Below are 22,967 nucleotides of genomic sequence, written 5' to 3'. Positions count from 1 at the left end.
AACAACAATCTCGCAGTTGCAAAACGAACACGATGAAACTCTCCAGGATTCAAGTACCATCGAAGAACACCTTCTACGATACTTCTCCGAATTATACACACGAGCACCTGTGGAAGATGACCGTCTGTTCCAGTGTAGCCGCCTGATCCCCGAAAATGACCCACAGAACGAGCACAGTATGTCAGCAATCACAACTACCGAGGTATATACTGCTATCAGAAAAAGTGCATCTAGGAAAAGTCCTGGGTGCGATGGAATCCCGAAAGAGTTCTACATGAGAGCCTTCAACGTTATTCATCGTGAGCTGAACTTGGTGTTAAATGATGCGATTTCAGGTAATTTTCCCACTAGTTTTGTTGACGGAATAATTGTGTTAGCCAAAAAAACAAACTCAGGCAACTCAGCACGTTCATACCGACCGATTAGTCTACTTAACGTAGATTATAAACTGCTCTCTCGCATTTTGAAATCACGTTTAGAGGGCATACTCTCGAATAACCAAGTTCTGAGTAAAAATCAAAAATGCTCCAATACTCACCATAATCTATTCCAAGCAACGTTAGCTATCAAAGACCGCATTGCACAGCTGATTGCCAGTAGGCAGAAAGCGAAATTGATATCTTTCGATCTCGACCATGCCTTCGATAGAGTAGATTACTCTTTCCTCTTCCGTACTCTATCAGACCTGGGCTTAAAACACACATTCGTAAACCTGTTATCGCACATATCAAATAGCGCTTCTTCTCGCTTGCTCATCAACGGTCGTTTGTCTACACCATTCCCTATACAACGATCGGTTAGGCAAGGAGATCCACTGTCTATGCACTTGTTTGTCCTGTACTTGCAACCACTTCTTCAACGTCTAGAAAATGTATGCGACAATGATCTCATCGTAGCTTATGCAGACGATATAAGTAGTATCATCACCAACACTGACAAAATAAACCGAATGCGAGAGATCTTACCCGTTTCGAAAGAGTTTCTGGTGCACAACTTAACGAAAATAAAACGATGGCTATCGACGTTGGGGTAATCAATGGAGCCCCATTGATGATCCCATGGTTAAGAACGGAACACAGACTCAAAATTCTAGGAGTCACTTTCACAAATAATATCCGAGAAATGACGACAGTAAATTGGGACCGCTTGATTTCTGCTTTTGGACGGCAAGTATGGATGCACTCACTACGAACATTGACACTGCATCAAAAGGTTACACTTTTAAACACATTCATCACATCTAAGATATGGTATATAGCTTCAAATATCATGCCATACAATGTGCATGTAGCCAAAATAACGGCTACAATGGGAACTTTTCTCTGGCGTGGATATCCCGCACGCGTTCCTATACATCAACTATCACGTAGTAGGGAGTTAGGAGGCTTGAAACTACACATTCCGGCACTTAAATGCAAAGCTCTCCTTACTAATCGTCACTTACAAGAGATTGATTCTATGCCATTTTACAAACAATTATTTGAATCTGGCCCGAACCATGGAAACATACCTACAAGTTTGCCATGTTTGAAACAGATCACTGAACTTTTTTCGAGTCTCCCAGCCCAATTACAACGAGTTCCTACTGCAGCGGGGATTAATCAGCAATTGATATCACAAACCGATCAGCCAAAAATTGAACAACACTATCCAGGTCGGAACTGGAAACGATTATGGAAAAATATCTCTGCTATACAACTGACATCCAATCAACGAAGCTTGCTCTATTTGTTCGTAAACCAAAAAATATCGCACCGACAACTACTCCACAAGCTTCGCCAGACCGACGGTGAAAACTGTACACACTGTGCTGCTCCTGTTGAAACAGTGGAACATAAGTTTTTCTCCTGTTAACGTGTGAGAGATGGAATTCAAGTACTTCACCGAAAACTAACTACGATTGGCGCTGGACGAACTTTCAGTACTGAAGAACTCCTACGACCAACTTTGGAGAGAATCAACAAACGGACGAGAGTTAAAATTTTGAGAACTTTAGCATGTTACATACATCTCATTGATAATTGTAGTGGCGATTTTAATGTTGAAGAATTAGAATTTCATTTGAATTTAGAAACTCAAACAAAATGCAACTGTAAATACTTAATTTAAGATAGTGACTAATAAACAATATAAGCATAAAAAAAATGTTATAAAATCTTATTTTACAGACAAATCCTGGATCATGGCAGCGCTGTCCGTTAGAGAGTGTGTTGGTACAAAATACATTTGCAGGGTGGATTCAATTTGTAAGGTCTAATATTGTGCTGCCTGCAATTGCCTTAGCCAAGCAATGGTACCTAGCTACAAAAACGCTACCTTGGGATTTCTTGGCAAGTCCATTTTATTGCGACTTAGATCTCTCTCGAACTTTGCAGTTATCTTGCGCGGTTGATCCGTGCGAAGTAAATAATCGCATGTGTATGAACCGCAACCGCAAAATTTCAAATCTATCCCTCATGAGGGAGGAATAGTTTGAGACAATTTCGGTAGAATTGAATAGAAGGTATAATACTTTGTTGCCTGCAGATGCATTAGCCAAGCAATGGTAGACCTGTTTAGAATAAAGCTATCCTAGTTTCATAGCTTATTGCGACTGGTTACTCGAGAGAACTTCTGCTGTTATCCTGCGCAGTTGATCCGTTCGATGTAAGCTGATGCCAATTGCATGAACCGCAACCGCAAAATTTTAAATGTATTTCTGAAGAGGGTGGAATAAATTGAGACAATTCTGGTCTCCTTGTACGACGGAATTAGGGACCTGGTACGCCAATGGAGGAACTTGAATGATAAAAGTAAATCATAAATTGACTCAAAAGTACGTAATGGATTGATCTATTTCCTACATAGTTTCATAAAACAGTATTCGAAATATAGTTAAATGATTAAATATCAGTTTCAAATCAACATGGAAGCCAATTCTATTGAATTTATGAAAACAGCTTCCTTAAGCCGTTGTGTTAGGTACATTTACCCTAGTTGAAAAGAAACCACATTGTTACCTCTCAAGAGAAGGAAAAAAAAAGTAGTTTTTACAAATCGAGCGGATACCACGCAAAATTATCCCATGCGGCAGTCAGACGGCGGTTTTCATAAGAATTTAGTCAGAAGCCTTGATACTTTGCAAAGTTTGATTTTTCTTGCCATTCAAGGTTCTGAAGAGTACATACGAAATTTAGAGTCATACAGAGAATTGTTTGGGGATCACCAAAGGACTGGTAAAATAGTAAATCGGTTGAATGAAATATCCTTCTCATGGATCCTAGTGACTACCATCTGTATCCCTTACTAAAAGAAAACCACTTCAAACCATGAAAACGTGTGTTTCGAACCGAACATATTTCGTACAACCCAATAAATCAACTGTAATACGGTATCAAGTGTGTTAAATTGAAATTCTTTTCGGATTTAGTTTTTTTAAATAAAAAGTTTTTACTTTAAAAATACTGGGACTGTGAAAAATCATAAGAATGAAACACCACAAAAATTGACAAGCTCTCAAATTTATCAAAATATTTTTTAAAAAATGTATTCTTCAAATATTAACATAGTTATAGGAATATGAAATGTTGTAGTATCAACTTTGATTCAATGGTTGCTTACAGTTGCAGATGCAATGTACCCAATTCCTCAAAGAGCTGGGATTAGCTTGGTGTCATCGAGAAAGTTCCCTGACGGTATCCTAAGGTGCTCTTTTTGGAATTGAAAACGACAATTCCTGCCATGGGGCTGGTAGGTGGTTTGTACCAATCCCTTTGGCCGAGATTTGCCGGAGTCTATCAGATAGCTTGTTGCTTAGTTCTTTGCTGTTGTTGCTGTTGTTAGAGGTTACTGGTGGTGGTGGTTGATGTTACATTTGATGGATAGAAGCGCGTCGAAGGAAATATTACTTAGAAGCACTTGCGGTGGACAATTCCTGGGCCACCCTCATCGTACTCGTGCTTGGTGATCCACATGGTAGCGAAGGTAGACAGAGAAGCCAAGATGGAGCCGCCGATCCAGACGGAGTATTTACGTTCTGGGGGAGCGATGATCTTGATCTTGATGGTCGATGGAGCCAGGGAGGTGATTTCCTTCTGCATACGATCAGCAATACCTGGATGTAGAAGAAAAATGGTTAAGTGATTTGTTCTAGCTAAATAAATTTGTTCATATTTCATCATACCTGGATACATGGTGGTACCACCGGACAAAACACTGTTGGCATAGAGATCCTTACGGATGTCAACATCGCATCGCATGATTGAGTTGTAGACAGTCTCGTGTACACCGCTGGCTTCCATGCCTAGGAAAGATGGCTGGAACAGAGCTTCTGGGGCACGGAAACGCTCGTTGCCGATGGTGATGACCTGTCCGTCGGGAAGTTCATAGGACTTTTCGGAAGATGAGGATGCAGCAGCAGCTTGCATTTCCTGCTCGAAGTCCAGAGCTACGTAGCACAGCTTTTCCTTGATATCACGAACGATTTCACGCTCAGCAGTAGTGGTGAAAGAGTATCCTCGTTCAGTCAAGATCTTCATCAGGTAGTCGGTCAAGTCACGACCAGCCAAGTCCATACGGAGGATGGCATGTGGCAGAGCATAACCTTCATAGATTGGGACAGTGTGCGAAACACCATCTCCGGAATCCAGAACGACACCGGTGGTACGACCGGAAGCGTACAGGGACAGGACAGCCTGGATGGCAACATAAGCAGCTGGCGAAGCAAAGTTTTCGAACATGATCTGAATCATCTTCTCACGGTTGGACTTTGGATTCAATGGAGCTTCAGTCAACAGGACTGGATGTTCTTCTGGCGCTACTCGGAGTTCATTGTAGAAGGTGTGATGCCAGATCTTCTCCATATCATCCCAGTTGGTGATGATACCGTGTTCGATCGGGTACTTCAGGGTGAGGATACCTCGCTTGGACTGGGCTTCGTCACCAACATAAGCATCCTTCTGACCCATACCGACCATCACACCCTGATGGCGTGGGCGGCCAACAATGGACGGAAATACGGCACGTGGAGCATCGTCACCAGCGAAGCCGGCCTTGCACATACCGGATCCATTGTCAATGACTAGACCTCCAGCATCATCGTCACACATTCTGATGCACTGTTAGATTCTCTGGTCCTGCAGTAGGATAACAATTTATTAGATTATGTAACGGTCATGATGGTTCTTGCATGTTTTTAAATTAATAATGAGTCAAAAGATAACTTTTGGCGGAACTTTTTACTGAAGAAAATTTTGGAAAACCTGGGAATGCGTAATGGTCAAAATGATGGGTGTGATTGTTTAGTGAAAATATGGATAGTTGGTGCGGAAATCATCGTTGCAAGTGTTGACATGTAAAAAACTGATATGGATCGTGTAAGTGATTGATTTGACTCTTTGGATTTTTTTTTTTCAAATTTTAAAGTTAATTTAATTAAATCAAGCTTTAAATTCATTGTAAGGTAAGGTATTCCCTTATAACTACCAAGTCATTGCTAGATCACACAGCAAAAGTGAGAATCTCGATTTTTTGCAAAATGCACCATTTTCGAATAGCACTAAGCTCAATTTAATCTTAGGTTTTTTTAAAGAATTTCAACTTGAATTTCATCTGCCATAAATTTTTATGTTAGCTTATGTTTTCGAAACATTTTTTTATATTTATTAAAAGTTCGATCATAACAATAAAATTTACGAATTGTAGTGAATTTCGCCAAATTTAGTATTTTTAATTAGTTTTCTTAAATTTTTGCACAACATGTTATGGCGGTCTTGATTTTGTCACTTCAATTTTGCAAATATTGCAGACTTCATTCCCTGTGCCAGGTTAATTCTCACTGTATTTAGAATATATTGTTCAAAAATATGTTACATAAGTATTGAAATTGCCACCTTCATAGTTTTCGAAAAAAAAAAACCTTTAAACACATAAATTGATTTGAGAAGAACTTTTGTCACAACCGTTTAAAATTAGGTGCAAACTTAACTTTTTTTTCACAGAGAAAAAATTAATTTCCTAAAAGAAGTTACGCACGTTGTGTAGAGATTTAAAATAAAAGATAAATAATTTTCCAGGATTCACAGAAGCGTTCAGTTAACCTCAATCCAATCACCTTATCACTTACGCAATCGACTTTTCATATCACACAAGGCAAAAAGACGTCACAAGGGTTTAAAATGTTCGACATTCACACAGGTAGAGACGGCACAGGACGACACTGGGAGGCTTTCGTTCAGCACTGATGGATGATGACATGTTCACTAGATCCTTTGGGATGCTCAACATGATTTCGCCACAAATTTTCACTATACACCTGGTGACTCAAAAACGAACCTTGGAAAGAGGAGAAAGGGTTTTTCTTTTTGCAATTTTGCAGGATATCGAATCCTTTCGGAGACAGGCCTAGAGTCGCACAACCGAGATCGTTGGAATCTAATCTTCAGTGATCAGGGCTGAATCGGGCTACCGGGGCCTTTTATATCGAGGAACTGGTCGATGCTAATCGCAAACTCGCAATCCGATCAATCAATTCCCAGCCACTCGGATCGATTCGTAATCGATGACGTCGATTCTGATCAACACGCATTTGAAGATGCGAAAATCGCGGATCGGAACCATATGTTCACGAAAGTGAGAATCCATTGTCGATTTTGTCTATATTTATACATCGTCTGTGCAAAGTTGATGCAATTAATTGTTGCAATGTACTTGGATAGGTATTACTGTGTCAATAATTCTGCCATACCTAAGAGTGTTATTTCTTGAAAATTCCTTTCAAGGAATTTAGTTATATCTTACCGGTTTGATTTTCTATATCTTAGCGTATCTCTACCTGGATATGGCGCTCAAGTTATGAAATAAAATTTTGAGGTATTTCAAATTCCAGAATTTTTCTTTTCTGGAATATTTTTGAAAATTTTTCAAAATACTACTTTGGATGAAAAATATTCCTTGATTCTTGTAACCTTACGTGTACCCCAGAGAAGATATTCGATGTTTTTTTTTCAATTTTTATTTTTAATTTATGCGTTTTTTGACTGCTTATTTGAAATCAGTGTAACCGTGAGATGAGAATAAAAAATCTCAAAAAACTACTTTGAATTGCCTGAGAATTCATTGATTTATATAACCTATGCAAAAACATTTCATAAAATTATTAAAAGTTCTAGCGAGCAATATCTGCCATTTTTAAATACTTTTCAAAGGATTCAGATTTTTTATTTTGAAATGGTTTTCATTTTTTTTTCATGAAACGCTTAACTGCTTGTCATATCAGCAAAAAAGAAGTTTAAGAATAGTCAAAATCAAAAACCAACTTCATTTCAAACTTATTTGAATTTTCTGGATGATTTAATGTGCAAAAATTTCTTCTTTCATGCCAATTTCCATACAAAATTGAAAAGCGTTGCGCTAACTCAGGAATCAACCAGTCATCTAAAATTTTACACTGAAGCTTGATGAAGACTGTACTATGACAGGAAAAAAGATATAGCTATTTTCGTTTTTTGACAACTTTCATTGAACATACATGAAATTTGGCCAAAAAATCTAGTACCGAACCGAGTTTCATCAAAATCGAATGGCGTGATCATATTCGGGACCAGTTTGAAAATGAGATGCATTATCACACAACAGGCGATATCATTTTTTTTGGACGAATGTTTGAATGGAAAATATCGAAAATAATGATTTTTTAGATGTCAATTTCACACAACCAACAATTTACACCAAAAATGTTGGTAATTGACTTCTTTCCTGATGTGTTTGGAAATAGATTTTTTTAACAGAGGTAAAAAAACAGAACAGAGTTTCAGAAACGACATGCAAAAAAAATGATATTCGAATTTGAATCTAGAATCTTGAAGCGAGTATTATATTCGCTCTTTCGTTAGAATCTCTTCTTAATTGAATATATTCTATTTCCAATCAAATTTTTTATCAATATAGTATATTTTAAGTGGTTAATTTTTGAAATTGTGAAAAAATAACGATATCTTTTATACAATCATCCGTTCAAAAAAAAAAAAAGAATGCAATTGCCACAAAAGAGACTTTTATCTGAATAACTAAATCAATAAAATTAAAATATGTAGGTTCTAGCACAGGGTCCAAAGCAAAAATAGGGCCAGATGATACTTCGGAAAAGGGGCCGCGCAACAAACCTGAAGTATGTATAGCATTACGTTTATTTTGTTCAAGATGAACAAAAAAACACAGTTTTTCACCAATAATTTTGATCTTTACCAACCGATTTTTCTTTAAATTTGAGTTTTTTTAAAGCTTGATTATGACAATATTTCATCTCTAGAACGCATTTCGATTTGAGTTATCATAAAACAATTATTAAGCTTAAAAAACGGGTAAATAAGCGTCGATAAACGATCATTCATGTATTGTTTGTAATTGACTCTTCAGAAGCTGATTTTTGAAACGCTGAAGCTTCTTTTTCCAAAATCCTTTTCAAAATAGGAATTTGGGATAAACTATTTGTCATAAAGAAAGCTTTGTGAATGGCTATAATGAAAACAAGCAGCCGTTAGGTATTTCAGAAATTGGTGCAAAACTGGGTTTTCATGTACCTTCCAAACAAAATTTTTCATAATTCTATGCAAATTTTATGCTCATTGCGCCATCTATTTCCTTAGTTCGATCCCCCAAATTTAGCATTGGACTTTGTGCTAGGCCAAGGATCTATTCTTGCTTGCAACTTATACGATTTTTATAAGTCGGCTGATTTGGGCACTCTAGTGTCCATTAACTGACTTTGAATAGATCTTATCCTTTTGAAATTATCATTTTTTTTCCTTTGTAATTAAATATTAAAAAGATTCAGAAAAACATTTCAACGCCTTTACGAATAAAGTTTTCCAAGAATTTTTTTTTCTAAATAATATTCACATGATCGTAACAATAAATCTCGAATGAAATTGATAAGCGCAGTGTTGCAAACCTTATCTGCTTATATGGACCTTTTAGATTCAATGCCCTTATTTTTTTTTTTGGTAAAAAATGGATCGATTTCATCACCAAATCACATTATTTGTTCAGTTTCTAAGCATTTTTAGTAAATTAAGCATTAATTTTAAGATAATACTTCAATTTATTTCATGTAGCTGGCCATAAAATTTCGTGACGTCACAACGCTTTGCAAAACCGTGTTTTAAAAAAAAGGCGCGTTGTGGAGTCACGAAACTGAATTGCTCTAAAATAAATTTAAATCAACATTTGAAAAAATCAAAAACAGCGATTTGTTGGTTAACGAATCGATAATTTTCGGAAATTTTCATAAAATTTGATCGAATAGAAGAGCAGAAAAAATTTGTTCCATGAAAATACTTTTGATTTCAAATTGTAGTACTGAACTTAAAGGTATAATTTTTTTCCAAGGACGATATGATCTGTAAAATTTACATACAAAATACCAAAAAAATGTTTTGCAAACGTTGTGACGTCACGCTGGAATGGGTCATCTCTTTTTTCAGTCATAGTACAGTCATCAAACGTTGTGGATTGTTAGTTGGATAGTTGAACTAGATTTTGTGAAAATTTCATGAGAAAAGATCAACCCAGATAGAAATGGCAGCTAGTCCAAGTTGGAAGCGAGTGCGCTGCTTCACGCGATTTCATTCTTTTTTAAACGCAACTGTAAATATATCCTTTCTTATTTGTTTTATAGTTTTAGATTTATCTCATAGCTATGGGAATTTGGAATATTATTGTGCTTTTAAAAACATCAAAACATGATAACATTTTGCTTAAAGCTCAAAATATTCTTATTTGAATATTTATTTTTTAATGAAATTTTGACACTTTTGGCCGTTTTTGAGTAGCAATGTTGATTATTTTGATGAAAAAGTGATCTTCTTTGAAGGGTTAGTCGAATATGCAATGTATTGTCAACCAAAATTCACAAACTTTGATTTTTTTTTCTCGAAATAAAAAATAACGTTCCCCCGTAATGCCAAAAGAAGGTTAATATTTGAAAAACGCTGTAATTGTTTTATTTTAAAGAATTTCTCCTATCTGAGATATGACAGTTTGAATAGAACAGCTTTTTTTAAAAGAAATTGCCTATAACTACCGAAAGCCTCGAGACAAACATTTGCTGATTGAAACAAAAATGTGCCTTTTTTAAATAAACAAGTGCTTGGAAAATACTGTTTATGTAATACGGCTTAACGAAAAGTTGAGCTAAGTATTTGGCCGAATAGACCTAATGTATATTTTTCAAAATTTATGTAATAACAGACTTGTCAATTTTTTTTGTAATGATGTTAAATTATTTATGAAATATTTAAAAGCAATGTTGAAAAAGCTACACATTCATCAAAAAGTTATGGTTTCGATAAAACATTTAAGGTGTATCCGTGTATCTTTCACTGTAAATAGCTTTATACTTTGATTATCGTTTATTCCAGATTTTATAGATATGTCCAGGCTCTAATATCTAAAAAGAATTCCAGATAAGTCTAATCTGGTCGAGGTACCCATATATACTTTGAAACCTCTAGGATTTTTCCCGCAATTGTTCGGATTATTTGCTAAATCAAATAAAAAACTCATTTTTTTCTTTGAACATTTTTAGGTTCCATTTTAAAAAACAATTAAAAAAAATCATAATGAACATAAATTTTTGTTTAATCTTAAGATACGATTTTAACATTGCTGCTGTGATTCAATGAAAACATTAACGTCTAGGAATAATACCTAGATTTTGTTCAAATTTGCCCCTTTAAAAAAAATCGTCCTGAATAGCCCGACCGTGTTGATACCTGTGTCAAAATATATGGTAGGGGAAAGTCGGGTAAGACGGACACTAGACTGCCCCAAATTTGTATGGGAAATTCAAAACCTGTGGAATGTTATACGCTGCAGGCTAAAATTGATCCTAGGCATAGTACAAGATCTCATGCCAAATTTGGGCCAGATCGGATCACGGGAAGGGGTCGCTCAACAAGCCTGAAGTTTGTATGGGATTTTAAGACATTTTGTTCGGGAGAAACATGAAAAACCAGTTTTTCATCATCAACTTTGATTCCCGTCGGCCGATTTCTTTGGAAAACGGTTTTTCTTAAAGCCTAAACTATGAAAAATATTTCATCCGAAGACTGCATATCGATAAGAGTTGAGATAAAAAAGTTATAAGGCTTCAAAAATGGGCTAACTTTTTTAAGGATGGTATTCATCACTGTTAATGAGTCAGGGCGGTCGAACATATCGACGCCTCATCAACAGTGATGAATACCATCGTAAAAAAAGTTTGCCCATTTTTGAAGCCTAATAACTTTTTTATCTTAACTCTTATCGAAATGCAGTCTTCGGGTGAAATATTGTTCATGATTTAGGCTTTGATAAAAACTGTTTTTGAAAGAAATTGGCCGACGGGAATCAAAGTTATTGATGAAAAACTGGTTTTTCATGTTTCTCCCGAACAAAGTGTCTCAAAATCCCATACAAACTTCAGGCTCGTTGAGCGACCCCTTCTCGTGATCCGATCTGGCCCAAATTTGGCATGAGATCTTGTACTAGGTCTAGGATCAATTTTAGCCTGCAGCGCATAACTTTTTCAAAAGTCGGGTCATTTGGGGCACTCTAACGGTGTTGAGCGTGTAAAAACTGCGCGACTTGGCAGCCTCGTCGGAAAGTGAGCTAAAATATATCAACAAGAACGGGAGGAAAACAAACAGAAAAACCCGGCAAAAAACGTTTATCATCGTAGCCTGCGTAGTGAAGAAATATTGATCACTGTTAAGTTCCGAAAGTATTTTTTTATCCGATTACTAGTACCGGAGTGATTTATTTAATAAAAATAGTGAGTTGCACAGTGCAAATAGTAAGTGAGGGGCTGATTTGTGTCTGAAGTGTTTCCTAAAATTGTATTTAAATCCAACTAGGTCACCCCGACTGAAGCTAACCTGCAACAGTAATTGCAAGTCCGTTGATCGATGCAAATAGCTAGAAATTCATAAAGAAAACTATTGTACCGTAAGTAATCACTATTTGAATTGTCAATTTATTAGCCTAACTACATACTAAATTTGTTAACTAAAGGAATCAACACTAAAAAAAGTGCAGAAAGCCTTCTCGATCCACATAAGCTAGAGTGAGTGCCCGAGCAGAAGAAAACTAAATGTAAGAATTGATTAAATGATGTCTAAAGTTTATAACTAACTAAAATATAATCCTTTAGCTTCAAGCTGCTATACTATAAACGCTGCTCTGAGGATTCGTTTTTTTCATTAAATCCGAACACTTGAAGATTTACAATCTTCCGGACATAACCTCAAGATGTCGGATCCGGCGAATGATACGATCAGGAATGCGGAGAAATCGGTCAACAATCGCAACTGCATGTATTGCGAGGAAGTTGATAGCGAAGATGACATGGTCCAATGCGACATGTGTAGCTTTTGGAGTCATTATCAATGCGCGGGAGTTACCGAGGCAGTGAAGAGTGTGCCATGGAACTGTACGAAATGCAGTAATTTGCTGCACGTTCCCAAAATAAGGAAACCTGTTAAAAAGAACGTTTCCAAACGAACGGGAAGTGCCAAAAGCGATGTCGGAACGGAGCTTCGAGAAGGTCGGCCATCGATTCAAGAATCTCTGAGCCTTCTCGAACAAGAATCGGCTGCGATCGAGCAGCAACTGCAGGAGGAAAAAATGCTGCACGACAGACGCTTGGAATTGGAGAGATCGGTGAACGAGAAAAGGCGTGCACTACAACAAAAGATGCAGGAGGAGAAACTTCGCCAGGAGAAGCTGCAACTGGAACAGCAGTTGGCGGACCACAAGGACTTCTTGATCCGGCAGAAGCAGATGCGCGACCAGTTCCGGAAAATGAAAGCCGACCTGAGTCAGGAGTTTGAGAACGATGAAGAGGACAGCGATCCGGATGTTGGTTCCTCGAAGACGAAGGCGTGGGTAGAGACGCAAGAAGATCCCCGTGGAGCTTACCCCAAGAAGCCGGCAGCAGCGCCAAGGAGTTTCCCTCTCACTGTGCGTAACGCGTTGGTGGAACGGCATGGCGAGACAGATTCGGAACAGAGCGGGATTGGACGCCAACGCAAACACGAACCATTGGCGACGTCATCGAAAGGCGAGGCTCAAGCGGAGAAGAAGAAGAATGTGGACACCGACCATCGTTTCAAAGAGCTGTTGGAGCATTATTTGAAGGCAAATGGATCGCAACAGGAGCCGGAAGCATCCGAACCAGAAGAGTCTGAGCTAGAAAAGCTTGAACAGGCTTTGATTAGGAAGTTGTTAGAACGTAACACGTTAGGACGAGCTTGTAGTGTAAGTTCAGGGCCGACTAAAGAACAGTTGGCTGCACGACAAGCTGCGTCCAAACATCTTCCTACTTTTCGAGGCGAGCCAGAGGTGTGGCCCCAATTCATCAGCTGCTTCGAATACACCACGGAGGCGTGTGGGTACACAAATACCGACAATTTGAAGAGACTTCAAGACAGCCTTCAAGGACTAGCCAAGGAAGCAGTTCAAAGCCGGTTGCTCATGCCTGAGTCGGTGCCTGAGGTCATCGAAGATCTGCGTCAACTGTTCGGTAATCCGGAAAAGCTGTTGAAGTCACTGATGGCGAAAGTACGGAAGGTACAAGCCCCTCGAGTGGACAAGTTAGAGTCGTTCCTGTACTTCGGGATCACGGTAAAGCAGTTGTGTGATCACCTTGTTGCGACCAAGCTACACGACCACTTGAGCAACCCCATGCTGGTAGCGGAACTCGTCGATAAGCTGCCATCCGATTATCAATTGGATTGGGTACGCTTCAAGAGAGGTAGGACTGATCTTCCTCTTCGTATGTTTGCCGATTTCATGAAGGGGATCGTGTCGGAAGTTTCTGAGGTGGCTGACTTCAACGGGGAGCAGAACACTGCGATTGCGGAAGGACGGCGAATGTACAAAAGGAAGGAGCGCGTGAATACCCACGACACTAAAGTGTTTCCGGTCGTGCAGGAAATGTTAAGCGGAATGAAGATAGTTCGAGGAAAATCGACCTGCTGGTATCTGCCGTGGATTCTCGTAGAAAGTTTATGATGTCGTCTGCCCACACTGTCGGAGAATTGAAGCTGCCTCTACATAGGACCTGTTACAGAAGCATCGTAGATAAATATCACCACTTAGACGGAGTTCCTTTGTCGAGTACCAAAATGGAAGTTCCCAGAGTTCTTATAGGCCTCGACAATCTACATCTATTCGCCCCTCTGGAGTCCAAGGTTGGTGCCCCGGGAGAACCGATAGCCGTACGTTCAGCGCTGGGTTGGGCAATCTACGGTCCTGATTCGAGACTTGAGCAGCAGCAGCATCACTATTTGAACCATCATCTTGTTCAAAGCTTGAACAATCGCCAGCTTCACGATCTGATGGCGGAGCAGTACGCTCAGGAGGAGCTTCATGTAGCACAAGGCAACCCCATAGAGTCGGAGGAAATCCAGAGAGCCCGTGACACGCTTGAATCAACAACTATCCGAGTAGGAGACCGCTTCGAAACGGGGCTACTTTGGAAGCAGGAGCCTGTTTTTCCAGATAGCTATCCGATGGCGCTGAACCGACTGAAGAGCCTGGAACGACGTTTTCAACGAGAGCCGCAAATGAAACAGAACGTGAACCAGCAGATTGAATACTATCTGACCAAAGGCTACTGTCATAAGGCCACGGCAGAAGAGCTGAAGAGTACCAATCCTTCTTCCGTGTGGTATCTTCCTTTAAATGTCGTGCTGAATCCTAAGAAACCTCATAAGGTACGTTTGGTGTGGGACGCGGCGGCCAAATCGCAAGGTGTTTCACTCAATTCTTTCCTGCTCAAAGGCCCCGATCTATTGGCATCACTTCCGGCGGTCATCAGCAAGTTTCGAGAGCGACGAGTTGCAGTGGGAGGTGACATCAAAGAGATGTACCATCAGCTCAGGATTAGAGAGGCAGATAAGCAGGCGCAAAGGTTTCTTTTCCGGTTCCCGGAAGACGATCATCCTACCGTTTTCGTCATGGACGTGGCCACCTTCGGCGCTGCCAGTTCTCCATGCTCGGCGCAATACGTCAAGAACCTGAATGCCCAGCAGTTTTCCACTCGCTATCCAGCAGCAGCACAGGCCATCGTTCACCGCCATTATGTCGATGACTACTACGACAGCTTCGACACCGAAGAGGAAGCCATCGAGCGAACCAGAGAGGTACGTTGGATCCACTCGAAAGGTGGATTCGAGATCACCAACTGGACGTCTAATTCTACAGCTGTTCTTCGAAGTTTGGGAGTGGGTGGTGGCTCCAGAGAGTCAATCCATTTGAACCAAGACAAGGTGACGGATTACGAACGAGTTCTCGGCATCATGTGGGACACACAGAACGACGTGTTTTCCTTTGCGGTGCCCACAAACGCAGCGGCTACAGAGGCAGAACCACCAAAGAAAAGGGGAGTCCTGAGCACGGTCATGTCGCTGTTCGATCCAATCGGCCTGTTGGCTCCATTTACGGTGTTGGGAAAGATGCTCATGCAAGACCTGTGGCGAGCGGGTTGTGACTGGGACCAGCGTATCGACGGAGAGTGCCTGGATAAGTGGCGACAGTGGATCGCAATGTTTTCTCTGGTCGAGGGTGTTCGGATTCCAAGATGCAACTTTGGATCGACACCTTCTGACCGATTTGGCCAAATACAGCTACATATCTTCAGTGATGCCGGGGAGAATGCGTACGGAAGCGTCGCGTATCTACGGATTTGTGTGGAAAATACTGTAAAATGTTCGTTGGTGATGGCTCGATCGAAAGTAGCACCGATAAAACTTCTTTCCATTCCACGGCTTGAACTGAAAGCAGCAGTCTTGGGAGCGCACCTGAGTCACACCGTTAAGAACAACCATTCCCTTCCTATTCATCAAATTTTCTACTGGAGTGATTCTCGAACTGTTCTCTCCTGGATTCAAAGCGACCAACGTCGTTATCAGCCGTTCGTCGGCTTCCGTATCGGAGAAATTCTGAGTCTCTCCAAGCTGACAGACTGGCGCTACGTTCCAACCAAGCTAAATGTAGCAGATTCGCTCACCAAATGGGGTCGTCTTCCGGATCTTTCGAGCGAAGGTTCATGGTTTCGTGGCCCGGAGTTCCTGTACCAGCAGCCGTCGGAATGGCCTCAACAGAATCTTCCCGCTGCAAATACACGAACGGAAATCAAGGCAATACACCTTTTTCACGGTGTTGAGCTTCCAAGTTGCTTTATCGACGTGACTAGATTTTCGAAGTGGAATGTTGCAGTTCGCACCGTGGCATGCATTTTCCGATTCATCTCCAACTGCCGGCGCCGAGCCGCTGGCAAATCCATCGAAGCAGTCCTTTCGACTCCAAAGCTTAAAAAGCTTATCAAGGTTGAAATTCCCTTTGTAGTGGTTCCGTTGCGGCAAGACGAGCATCGATGTGCCGAAAATACTCTCTTCAGGTTGGCTCAGAGCGAGTCGTACAGCGACGAAATCAAGATATTGAAGAAGAATGCAGAATTACCTTTTCAAAATTGGTTTCCACTAGAAAAGTCCAGCCTTCTCTACAAGCTTGTGCCCTTGATCGACGCCGATGGTGTGTTGAGGATGGAAGGTCGTTCTGAAAAGGCAGAGTTCCTCCCTTTCGATCTTCGCTTTCCGATAATTCTACCAAGATCTCACTACGTTACGGATCTTTTAATTCAACAATACCATGAAAGGTTTGGGCATGGATTTCGGGAGACGGTGAAGAATGAAATCAAGCAACGTTTTCTGATTGGTGGTCTTACCAATTTGATAAGACGAACCGAACGAAGCTGCGTGTGGTGTAAGGTCCGAAAATGTCTGCCGAAGAATCCACGAATGGCTGCACTTCCTGTACAAAGATTAACTCCATTTAAACGTCCATTTAACTTCGTGGGCATTGATTACCTGGGTCCTGTTGAAGTCGTCGTCGGCCGCCGCAGAGAAAAACGCTGGGTTGCGGTGTTCACGTGCATGGTTGTTAGAGCGGTGCATTTGGAAGTAGTCCACAGTCTTACCGCGCAATCATGCATCATGGCGATCCGCCGTTTCATCAGCCGCCGAGGTCCAGCCTCCGAATACTTCACAGACAACGGGACGAACTTCCGAGGTGCGAGTAAGGAGATAATCCAACGGGTACGAGAAATTGATGCTGTTTGTGCCGATGAATTTACGACTGCTATCACGAGTTGGCACTTCATCCCACCTGGAACACCCCTCATGGGAGGGGCGTGGGAAAGGATGGTGCGCTCGGTGAAGCAAGTCATGGCCGCTTTGGACGACGGGCGTCGATTGAACGACGAAATCCTCCTGACTACGCTTGCTGAAACTGAGGACATGATCAACAGCCGGCCCCTAACTCTTGTAACCACGGACTCAGTGATGGGTGCACTTTGTCCAAATGTCTTCCTGCGAGGTTCAGATCCCAACGAGCCGCATGAAGTCATTCAACCTACGCATCCTGCAGAAGCACCTCGAGATGCTTACAAGAGATCACAGCAGCTGTCCGACGAGTTATGGAAACGGTGGATTAGAGAGTACGTGCCGACAGTCAACCAACGGTCCAAGTGGTTCTCCGAAACAAATCCTCTAAAGAAAGGGGATCTTGTATACGTGGTCGAAGGCAGTCGACGCAAAGCATGGGTTCGAGGAGTCATCGAGGAGCCGATCGTTTCTGGTGACGGAAGAGTCCGTCAAGCTTTGGTACGCACAACTGGTGGTGTTTTTCGACGTGGAACGGCAAATCTGGCTGTACTAGAGATTGCTGATAGAGTCCAGACGGTGGGTCCAGAGAGTGCCGCTCATCATGCAACTTCTGATACTGGTGGTAACGCTGATCCGGTGGCTCCAGAGAGTGAATCCGGACCAGGTTTACGGGTGGGGGACTGTTGAGCGTGTAAAAACTGCGCGACTTGGCAGCCTCGTCGGAAAGTGAGCTAAAATATATCAACAAGAACGGGAGGAAAACAAACAGAAAAACCCGGCAAAAAACGTTTATCATCGTAGCCTGCGTAGTGAAGAAATATTGATCACTGTTAAGTTCCGAAAGTATTTTTTTATCCGATTACTAGTACCGGAGTGATTTATTTAATAAAAATAGTGAGTTGCACAGTGCAAATAGTAAGTGAGGGGCTGATTTGTGTCTGAAGTGTTTCCTAAAATTGTATTTAAATCCAACTAGGTCACCCCGACTGAAGCTAACCTGCAACAGTAATTGCAAGTCCGTTGATCGATGCAAATAGCTAGAAATTCATAAAGAAAACTATTGTACCGTAAGTAATCACTATTTGAATTGTCAATTTATTAGCCTAACTACATACTAAATTTGTTAACTAAAGGAATCAACACTAAAAAAAGTGCAGAAAGCCTTCTCGATCCACATAAGCTAGAGTGAGTGCCCGAGCAGAAGAAAACTAAATGTAAGAATTGATTAAATGATGTCTAAAGTTTATAACTAACTAAAATATAATCCTTTAGCTTCAAGCTGCTATACTATAAACGCTGCTCTGAGGATTCGTTTTTTTCATTAAATCCGAACAAACGGACACTTTCAGTATTTCAAAAATGATTATGTTTGGCTAAAATCTAATTATGGAAATATGTTTGCCATTGTGTATCAACACTTTCGAGATCCTTCGTTGATTTTCAGCTAGCACTTTGAGGATGCATAATTTGATGTAATTTACTCTACTCAGAAAATTGTCCATAACTCGCAACATTTTCGGAGTTTCAACCGTTTTTAACGGTCAAATGTTGATTGGGCTTCTCATTTACAACCTGGAAGAAAACCAATGAATTTGGGTCGATGGGCTCGAGCAATAAACGTTTTGAAAAAAAAAATGGCTAGGTAGGGTAATACGGACACTTCAAGTTTGGGTAAAACAGACACTTGAATTTTTCCAGATATTTCAAATTTTTCATCGATTGGATCTTCCATATGCCTTCAATAGACCTTGGCAATAACAATTGTCGGTCGAAAAGCAATCAGAATCTAAAACAGGCAAAAAAAACTGTAAAAAGTTGACCCCCAGTTCAAAAAGGCCCAAAAAATACGGCATTCCGAAAACGATGTTGTTTCGCTAGCGGACTCGGGCCAGTTGCTTCCATTTTGGTTTAAAAATATTCTCAATTGCTTAACTAACTTAATATTTACTTGTGTAGCAATTTTACCGACAAAATGGGATCTAAGCAAGCCTTGGTGGAGTGCGGTCGTGTTTTTTTTCTCAAGTCAATTTTTTTTCGGTTAAGGAAAATTGAACCGATTTTTTTAAAATGTGAAAATTTGTAAAAATAAAGTGTTATTTGATGTGCGTGGATTGGCCTTAGTTTTTCGAGAGGTGGTCAGTTGATTCCACATCTTAGAAAGGCCCCCATGAACTCAGCTGGATACATTACAAAATTGGTGAGCTCGTTCCATTGTTTTTGTATTTATTTGTAAATCATAACATTATTTTTCATCAATCCTATTTGTCAAGTAGGATTTCCCGTAACCATAGAAAAACCCTCCCCTCTCCTGTCTGAAAACAGCATCCACTGTATGTAGGGTCGTATGAGTTCTCTGCACCTGAAAAGTTTATTTTGCTGTTTTAGATCATCCCTTCTATGATTACATTGACTTGCCACGGTGTGCATTATGGTACCTCATCAATACTCAATATCAGCACTTGAAACGAGTATTGAACCCAGATACTTGTTTTGGCATCTCGTGTCGGGATTGATCATTATTTGTATCAGCGTGTATCAGCCAATGCAAGATGTGTGTAGTCACCCTATGCTGTGCTATGTTATGCTATGTAGCAATTTTACCGACAAAATCTACCAACTCTACGCAGTGTCCGTTTTACCCGACCATTTTTAAAAAGTGTGATTCGCAAGCATGTTTTAGATTCCTATAAACACAGTCTTGCGGAATGAAATTTACTCATGCCAATGCTAAATTCGATAGTGAACATCCTAAACTGCGCATCTTCACGAAAACTGTGACGAAAAAAGCAATATTTGATTTTCTATTGCGATTCTACCTTAGGGTCTTACCCGACTTCCCCTATGCTTAAGGTTCAAGATCATGGTTGTATTTAACAAATTTTTCGAAGATATCTTGCTCAAATTCGACCTTCATCTCAAGTGCTTGCACCCGTTTCGACATGTTTTGTCTCGGATTTATCCGGATCTCTATGAATTTGGTGATAAACGCTCTAGAAGCGGAAGCTAGTCATCTGGTGTCCTTTGGTTATTGGTGACATTTTGAAAATCAGAGGGACCTTATTCTTCTTTAAAAAGATCTCGTAATACATTATCTGATTATCTCATCCGGTTGAAAATAATTGACTCAAAAACATGAGGGGTATTAAGATGGGCATTAACATGGGAGAAATAGAAGGAAATTGAAATAATCGCTTTTGTATGCATCATGTCTCCGTCGATGCAATCGATTTAAATACTTTGACTATCAATCAAGAACTTATCGTATTAACTGCGAGGAAACTGAAAAGCTCTTTTGTACCGAGACCTGACGGAATTCCGTCGCAACGGAAGTCAGGCCTTATAACGAGCAACATCACTGTAAATTGCAGTTGAACAACATGGGTACATTCCGGGTCGATCGACCTTTTGGAATACACATCGTACTGGCTGAAACAGATGTAGTGTAAAAAGCAAGTTGATGCTGTCTATACTGACATAAAAGCTGCATTCGACGCTATCGATCATGGAATTTTACTTGCTAAACTGGCCAAGCTTGGTGTGAAAGCGTATCCTTTCCTTTACGAGCCCATCTGGCGTGCCCCAAGGAATCATCTTAGGCCCTTTACTGTTTGCTCTATACTTAAATTATATTAACCTAATGATCAGCTTAGATTAAGGAACCTGTATTGGATTTGCAGATGATCTCTGATATCTGTTGATAGATCACATGGTGTAGATTTAACAAACTATCGGTTAGTGTTCCAAAATCTGCTGTTCAAACCATCCACCCCAAGAAAACACCCATTATTTATGATTATAACATAGGCAATCAGTTGTTAAATAGAGTTTCTGAAGTTAACGATCTTGGAGTTATCCTTGATTCGCAGCTAACATTCAACAGCCAACGGTCCTCCGTGATAAATAGAGCAAATCGTCAGCTCGGCTTCATCTGTAGAGTGGCGCAAGGATTCACATGCATTCCGCTATGTTTGAAGTTCCTCTACTGCGCTCTTGTCCAATCAATAATGCAGGCTCCATTTCAGCTGCATTGGACTCTGCGGATTGAACACGTGCAAAGGCGGTTCGTCGGATTCGCCTGACGACACCTGCCTTAGCGCCATCCTGAACAGCTTCCTGCTTATCTTGACCGGTGTCAGCTTTTGAGATTAGATACCCTTGAACGCCGCCGAAAAAATCAATAAGCCGCATACGTTGCAAAGATGGAGAAGTAACAGTCGCCAAACTTAATCAGAACGAGCGACTTTAGTGCCCCATCGAGAGCTTTACGGTCTTATTCGTTGGTGTAGAGAATATTGGTATGAAATAAAATAATTTTATGAAAACAGCTCTTTGGGTCTGCCTTGAAGAAGTAGGGAAAAAATGAGGACTAAAGCCGAAAATTATCTACTGGACTTTTACAGCTATTATAAGACCAAAAATCTCTTAGTATGGTGGTCCAAAACTTTGCAGGTTACGTCCCAGAAGAAACTAGCAAAGCTCCAAAGACTAGAAATGCCATCTAGAACTGGCGCCAAGTGAAGCACACCGAATGAGGCTCTGACTGCACTGCTAAATATTCTGCTGCTACATCAATTCATTTGGTACCAGCTCTCTGCGGTATCTTAGGGAACGAAGATGCATACCACTTAGCTAGGGAAGGATCTAAGGGACCGTTGATTGGACCTAAACCTTTTTGCGAAGTATCGAAGAGTGCCTTGACCCATAGACCCATAGCTCAAGAAATGGGAAACACCATGATTGTTTCCAACTGGGAAACAGCGGAGGGAGCAACTCAGGAAAAAATATTCATTGAACCAAGCACACGACTCTCCAAAAACCTGTTGGACTAAATATAGCACGAGTTAAGTACTTACACAGGTCTCTTAACCGGAAATTGTTCAACAAAAGAGCATCTCAAACGGATAAACTTTATACAAAACGATGACTGTCGGTTATGCAGGTTCGAAAAAAACTGCAGAGCATCTTTTATGCAACTACTGCGCTCTTCCTAATTAAAGAGAATGTCCTGGAATTGTCCTGTCATTTCAGCGGTTGAAAATGTAGAACGAAATCGTCCCGACTACAGGAAAAGCAATTACTGGTCGCAGTGGGCTCTCCTCTTCAAGCAAAACAAAAGGATGTAGAGAAATTTCCTGTGAGTCATAGGACACATCCGTTTCGAACCTATAGATCAATTCAACAGTTGTTTTCTTGAGCTATTATTCTGCCCTGGGATCGTCCTGTCATTTAAGCGGTTGAAATTATAGTACGAAATCGTCCCGACAACATTATTGATTGATATCAGAAATTTCTCGAGAATTTTTCATCACAAGCTGTTTTGCAAAAATGATTATTAATTAGATTTTAATACCTACTCATTCCTTAATAAAGGCTCAAAAAGAAACCATGAACCTACCCAGTGTCAGTCGCTCACGCCAATCCCCTAGAATCTCGTGTAAACGGAACCAGTGGAACTTAATCTCATTTTCCTAAACGCTCACATGCATTCATCAGCCGACAGTTTAAGTTTGAGTAATGCAGTTTGGCAATCAGATCATCAACCCAATGCGAGTGCCGGTGCACAAATGAAAAGCTGAACGGGTGCGGTGAAGAGGGAACCCTAGCCTCAAGTGATATCTCGATTTAACAGATTTCTTGGCAAGCCGTTCGGTGTCCGTAGAACGGTAGAGACCTGACAAGCCGAAACGATCGGTAGAATCGAAGGAAACTGTCCCAACCTCTCTACAGATAGGATCGAGATCTGCGTCTGGCGAAGAAGATTTTAAGATTAGCGCTGTGGTG

At 40.5% G+C, this 22,967-nt stretch overlaps 2 protein-coding genes across 3 annotated transcripts; one reads left to right on the top strand and one right to left on the bottom strand.

The window, feature by feature from the left end:
- Window positions 1-3,484: 3,484 nt before the first annotated feature.
- LOC129750089 (actin, indirect flight muscle-like) lies at window positions 3,485-6,466 on the bottom strand. Of its 2 annotated transcripts, none has more exons than XM_055745303.1 (3): window positions 6,313-6,466; window positions 4,163-5,114; window positions 3,485-4,093 (listed from the first exon to the last, which is right to left on the bottom strand). In XM_055745303.1, the coding sequence occupies exons 2-3, from the start codon at window positions 5,085-5,087 to the stop codon at window positions 3,888-3,890; spliced, it is 1,131 nt and encodes a 376-aa protein (XP_055601278.1). In that variant the 5' UTR covers window positions 5,088-5,114; window positions 6,313-6,466; the 3' UTR covers window positions 3,485-3,887. The 2 variants fall into 2 exon arrangements, with proteins under 2 accessions (XP_055601278.1, XP_055601279.1); XM_055745304.1 differs by lacking the exon at window positions 6,313-6,466 and adding an exon at window positions 6,104-6,279.
- Window positions 6,467-14,144: 7,678 nt separating this feature from the next.
- On the top strand, window positions 14,145-17,873 carry LOC129742746 (uncharacterized). Its single transcript, XM_055734689.1, has one exon. The coding sequence runs from the start codon at window positions 14,145-14,147 to the stop codon at window positions 17,871-17,873; it is 3,729 nt and encodes a 1,242-aa protein (XP_055590664.1).
- The last annotated feature ends 5,094 nt before the right edge of the window (window positions 17,874-22,967 follow it).

This window comes from Uranotaenia lowii, chromosome 2 (genome assembly GCF_029784155.1).
Source record: "Uranotaenia lowii strain MFRU-FL chromosome 2, ASM2978415v1, whole genome shotgun sequence".
In the NCBI taxonomy this organism is placed as follows: domain Eukaryota; kingdom Metazoa; phylum Arthropoda; class Insecta; order Diptera; family Culicidae; genus Uranotaenia; species Uranotaenia lowii.
The sequence above is the reverse complement of the archived record's forward strand: the minus strand, read 5'-3'. Positions and strand labels throughout refer to the sequence as shown.

What these genes read in the sequence shown, in the direction of transcription:
- LOC129750089 (XM_055745303.1), bottom strand. Translation starts at nt 5,087, where the DNA reads ATGTGTGACGATGATGCTGGAGGTCTAGTCATTGACAATGGATCCGGT. An exon ending in TGGTACCACCATGTATCCAG is followed by an intron (nt 4,094 to 4,162) that starts GTATGATGAAAT and finishes TTCTACATCCAG; the next exon opens with GTATTGCTGATCGTATGCAG.
- LOC129742746 (XM_055734689.1), top strand. Translation starts at nt 14,145, where the DNA reads ATGGAAGTTCCCAGAGTTCTTATAGGCCTCGACAATCTACATCTATTC.